The sequence below is a fragment of the Schistosoma mansoni genome, chromosome 4, assembly GCF_000237925.1.
Source record: "Schistosoma mansoni strain Puerto Rico chromosome 4, complete genome".
In the NCBI taxonomy this organism is placed as follows: domain Eukaryota; kingdom Metazoa; phylum Platyhelminthes; class Trematoda; order Strigeidida; family Schistosomatidae; genus Schistosoma; species Schistosoma mansoni.
In genome coordinates, this window is record NC_031498.1 from 30,710,434 (window position 1) to 30,716,698 (window position 6,265).

At 33.9% G+C, this 6,265-nt stretch overlaps 1 protein-coding gene across 1 annotated transcript in view; it reads right to left on the minus strand.

Annotated features, from left to right (window-relative positions):
- Smp_012560 (putative o-methyltransferase) overlaps nucleotides 1-5,555 on the minus strand; it is a gene marked incomplete at both ends in the record, with an annotated part of 11,376 nt that extends 5,821 nt beyond the window's left edge. The window contains 4 exon segments of the mRNA XM_018797470.1: nucleotides 2,628-2,761; nucleotides 4,030-4,186; nucleotides 4,191-4,206; nucleotides 5,485-5,555. Of these exon segments, the coding sequence (XP_018652509.1) occupies nucleotides 2,628-2,761; nucleotides 4,030-4,186; nucleotides 4,191-4,206; nucleotides 5,485-5,555 (378 nt within the window).
- Nucleotides 5,556-6,265: the final 710 nt, after the last annotated feature.

Sequence of the window (6,265 nt, forward strand, 5' to 3'; positions counted from 1 at the left end):
TTTACGAATTATATTATTCATCAGTAACTAGTATTCTATTGTACAGTTTCTGTAACATACTTTATTCGTTGATAAAGTACTAGCAAGCTATACTTGAACACTCCAGTGGATTCCGATTCATTAATCTGGGAGTTGAGTGAGATTGTGTGTTCTGGGTTCGACCACTGATTTCTTTGTCATCGATGTATACTGATTATGAATTTCATACTAGATTGAAACTGTCGTCCACCGCTTCCATGTTTTCAATTATTGTCTATCATAGATTCGTTCGTCATTTCAACAAAACTATCAATCTGTCTGATCAACTTTAATTGTTCGCATGTTTTTTCCTGTTTGTACTGAGTATTAGCTGTCACTTCTCGCTTTATTCCTTTGAATATCAGTTTCGAAATCTTTCCTCCTAAATTCTCAGTTATGACAATTGAGTTAGTGTTTACGGTCAACCAGATAAGTGAAGAGATGGACACTAAAGTAACAGTTGTGAATCTGGCGATCGCACACATTAATCAATTTCCGTCATCACTGGGACTTATTCATAAGCATTGTCTGCATCAAATCAATAGTAGCACAAAAGAATTCTCTGAATTCAGTTACATCTTCACTGGAGTACAACCAGGTCTGTTGTGAGATATCAACTCACTGAAGACAATGATGGACGGTTGCTCAACTTTGTGGATCGGTTGAAGTTAGACAATTACACCGTTGGATGCCGGCCGGCTCAGTGGTCTAGAGTTTAAGGACTGATAGGTCCTGCGTTAGAATCTCGCGAGACGGGATCATGGATGCGCACTGCTGAGCAGTCCCAGACGAAACGGCCGTCCAGTGCTTCCAGGTTTTCTATTGTGGTTTAGCTTCAATTGACTCATGATTTCAATTATAAATTTACTAAAATCTCCACAAAAGCCCCTTCTGATTCAAATACAGTTGAATTTATGTGCTGCATCATATTACAGATAGATGACTTGGATTTGTCTATTCTCATAAACATCAGGACTGATTAAAAGCAACACGTAAGTAATGTTCAGACTATTATTATGATAGCCTAATGTAAAATCCATTCTGGTGTATAACATATGCGTAGCTAAAATATACCACAGAAATTGTACACTCATCTTCGTGATGATAATCACATTTCACACAGATTGTGTAGGAACATAGAACTACCCACTAACAGAAAACTGTGAAACTACCAATGATCAGTCAATAAATCACCATGTCACAGTTTCGTGACCACATTGAATCTATGCTCAAATGGTCATGACCTATAGTAAACACTCTGAAGGTTAAAAAATTTCAAAACAGAACAATCATGTGAACAAGATTGTATTACTCAGTGGCATCTTATATTTATGATCGAAATGAGATACTAATCATATGATGTTAACATACATGTTGTCAATGAGATATGTGATTCAATCAAATTTCTACGATTTCATTGATGCTACAATGTAATGAAATACATCTTATTCAGTACGTGCTCAACACATAATGACAGCTTAGTAATGGGAAATATTTATGTGAGATAGAAATCAAAGCAATTCGGTTTATCAATCAAACGTGTTTATGTCTGTAAGGATGTATGCATTCTGAAAAAAAATCATAACCAGGATCATTTCTTCACAACAATTGTCAATCCATCTCCAGTTCTTAAGAGAGAAACCCGAACACAATTATCTCCAGCTATCAATTCATTCATTTCTCTTATACCGACAGTTTGAGGACAGTTATCATTCGGGTCGAGTACACGGTGGCTCCATAGAACCTGGAGAGGAAATTGTTATCAAAATGATATAAAATACAATTATTTAGTACGATTTGGTGATACTGTAAGCATGTGTAATATTCACACACCAGAATGTCTATTCTCAGTTACATTACAAATAGCCTAAATCGAAAAACAGAAGGTTCCTTGGTCTGTTGATTTGTTTCATTCAATATATCGGACCAACTTACATAACCCTTCTTCTCACAAGTCTTATCAAACCGGAAATATAGATTTTAGCGATCCACAACGAAATACGTTAAATCTGAAATTCGAGTATGAAGCTCTAAACAGTTTCGATTGCATTAGTCACTGAAGCAGAGACATGGTCAATTAGGATGAATGAAATGTAGGATCAACCGAAAGAAGACAACTCATCAGTTCATTAGAAAGTAGATTGTTTATAAGTGTCATGCAGAATGTTGTAGACACTGTAAGATAATCAATATTCTACATCAGATTATTATCAACAGTTAAACTGTGGTCATTCAAATAACAAGAATCATTTTAAGGCACAAGTCAGTAATGGTTGGTTAGGACTATTACAACAGATCAACTTAAAATTCCTTCGAATCAATAACTTCCAGTCAGTGAATCCAAGATTTACAGTTTGGTTTGAAATATGTAGGGCTATCATTCAGTAGGAGGTGTACAACTACAATCATTTATTATTATGGTTTCACATTTCATTGAACATGTGGACTATTTCCTGGAGAATGTCTTAAATGTAGAAGCACTTTCGAGGGTGAGATATTTTCAAACAGAAGATCCATTTATAGTCATTAAAATATCGATTCGTCATGAAAAGTGACTTCACATTGATTGAGATACATAAAACATATGCTCGTTAATAAAGCAAACTTACATTGTCAATGGCGATGATTCCACGGGGTCGAACCAGTTTTAAACATAGTTTGTAATAATTACTATAGTTTTCTTTATCAGCATCAATCATGGCAAAATCGAATGTTTCACTCTCTCCATTATCAATCAAATTTTCTGATAGAACAACAGTATGATGAAAATATAAATAGTTCAGTTACCAAATCAATAAATAGTTTACGACAAGCCTGTTATCAAACTGAACGTACTTACATACGTTCAACTGCCATCGAATACTAACCGAATCAATATATTCGTTCAACGTAATCAGTAAAATAATTCTTCACCATCTCAAAATAGTTCTCATTAACTGCAAGAAAACATATGTTGGACATTTTAGACGTAACATTCACCTACTTACAGCATCCTAGTGTTCCGAACATACCAACAACTTGTCAAAATACATATACATTCGGTGATTGTAATGAGACATAAGTAGGTGAAACATGACGACAACTGTATGTGAGGGTGAAGGAACGCAAGAGTTTCATGAAGCACATTCATCAATCCTTAGATCATACGAAAATGCTAACAAACAAATCAGTGATAGCATTACACTCAAAAGAGTTGCACTATACAAATGATTTCAATAGCACAAGAATCCTACGAATAGGTATTATTCACTACAAAGAAAGACCAACAGCAGCGCTTCAACATACGTGGACAAATAAAGAGAATGTTAATTGGAGAGATAGAGTACAATTCGCTCTCTCATAGTAACTGACACTTATTAGGTAAACCTGAACTCCATATTTCATATAATATATCACTAGATAACGTCAATTACGTTCAACTGTTCTAATCATTTGTCTCACCTGAATATGATAAACCATTAACCGGAACAGCAAAATAACATAAACATTCATTCATTTACATTCATTCTCTTTACTTATCTTCACTTGATGCATGCTGTGAAACATTTGACTCATATCATACATAAAAACTATATATTTATCTCCAAACTTTCACCGATCAGAGGCAATCAATATTCGATGAAATTTCTCAGTATGGGGTTGTGGAGATTGTTAAGCTTTTGATTCAGATCATGAATCGATTGATGTTAGACCATCATTGAGAACCTGGAAGGACTGAACGGCCGTCTGGTCACACTAATAAATATAAACCTTAAACACAGTTATAGATTCCGTCCACATCAATCAACATTTCGTTGTTTCCAACTACATTGAACCGAAGTTGATCATCACTTATTCAAATATTTAGATTCTCCATAGTCAAACAGATAGTATTACTGACATCAGAGAATACATCGATAAACTAATGATTAAATGCTTATACCCATGGATTTCACATGCTAAAATATTCACTATACATCCATGTTTTATTTTTCATGGTAACAATATACCACATGATATTCTCAGACTTACGTAGTGTTTCAACAGCTGGACCGTGTCGAAAGTCAATTTTCGATTCTACACCTGCCATCTTCCATGCTGGCAAACAATAATCTTTTAAATATTCATCTGTAATATCCAAGGCTAATACACGTCCATCTGGTGGCAATACTTCAGCGATAGACAATGAACTATATCCAGTATAAACTCCTATATTCATTTTAAAATAAATGGAAACATATTTGTTGATAATGACTAGTCGTTTAACTGAAGTTTATTGATCAATCAAAAAACAGTCCAATTACCACAATAACATATTCCAAACTCGTCCACATCACACTGTTGTTCAAAGAAACAGTCATTAGCTTATCAAATATATGTGAAACCAATTATTACTGAGTTAAATAACCGAAAAGTTTGTAAACGTCAGAAATTCCAGACATAATTAACTATAATCAGTAAAAATATTATTCACTTCATCAACGATATTCATAGACATTAGGGATGTAATTTGGAAGGAAATTTCACAGTTTCGAAATTAAACTACTAATGTGCTATTTGAATGAACAGGGAGTAATTGTTTGTACATTCAAATAATCTAAATACTTTCACATTCGCCTTCAGTACACAATAGTATTTCTTTACGTAGATAAAGATTCGTTCGCTATTACCAGACTGCTCAATTATAACGCTCAACATAAACTACGGGCAAACGAAAGCTATTACAAATGAAATTCAAAACCGTTAAATAATCTACTGACCATTTGAATTCAGTGCATCAGTGCATCACATGTAGGTACTTGAAACGAGAGTTACTGACTTCGAATTCTCATGTGAATTCCAATAAAACCATGGATGTACATCCATCTGACGAGTTTCAAATCATATGAAACCAGTGTTCCAGTTCCCATTTAAATACCAATATGCAATCTAACTACGGATGTTTTGTTGATATATGATATTAATGTATTTATTTCAGTGTAATTCTCTCAGCTATTCGACCTTAACTCAATAGACACTGATCAACAGTCATTAATGAATGACTGTATCTTTCTGCTTGTCCAACTCTCCTTCTTTCCACATCTCTCACTCCATATATGATTTGGACATAAACAAATACCACAACCAATCTGATATATAATACTCAGCAGAGTAGGACGGATGATAGGATAGAGCATCCAACATCATTAATCGTCTTCAAACAGTAGAGATAAGGAGTAATTTTCTCAGAGTAACAGATTGATTTGTTTAACGCTGTTTCATTCCGAGTTGTTGAAAACCATGAAACTAATTAAGGCATAATATCCACATTATGTTTAGTCGATTGCTACTTATGTATACCAACCTATACAATTATTTAGAATGATTAATTAAAGATGAGTTAGTAATACTTGTGTATTTCACTTACTTCATCAAATCCGAGAACTTATTCAAGAAGCAGTCAGGTACATAAGATGGATATATATGCTTGTAAACAAATCCACATACACCTCGTACTTACCAACATCAAGTGTCTTTCTAGCATTAATCCCATAACACAAATTCGATAGAAGTTGCATTTCGATGCTGGAGATAAGCATTAATGACATTGGATGTTTACTAGTCTCCTACAATACATTTTTGGAAGACAATAATTGCGATGATTACTTGTAATAACCATTTTTGTGTTTCAGACAGACGTATTGAATGATTACATATATACTGATGAAGTTTGTCTGCGTTTTCAGTAGAACCATATTCGGTTACTGACTTGAAACTGGTGAGGTCGGTAATTTTTGTAATGAGCTGTGGCTGAAACAAATTGAAAACACATGCAACTGTAATTTACTAAGATCAGAATTAAATATTGATTTTCTGTCGTTATCATAAGAGAACCCACTGAAATCCTACTGAAGGAATTCAATATATGTATTCCAAAGAAGTAGGTTTATCTATATCATCAGAGCCGACTTATAATAATACCATTACCGATATTCTACAGTTTTACACAAAAGACTATTAGATGACGTTTATTTCTCTCTGTTGTAGAAAACATTCTTTCAATTATATATGTTCTTATTTCACGTATAAACAGTATAAAAATAAGGTTACCGTTTGTAGAGAAACACTTACAACACTCGAACGTTACCAGAAAGAAACACGAAATTAACCACATTTCGAAATCATTCTCAAATCCCCAGAAATAGTTGTTGATATGTAGAGGTAAAAAATGTTGTGCTGAGTCGTCGAACACTTAAAAACACGATTCGATCTAGTTTAGCACCATATA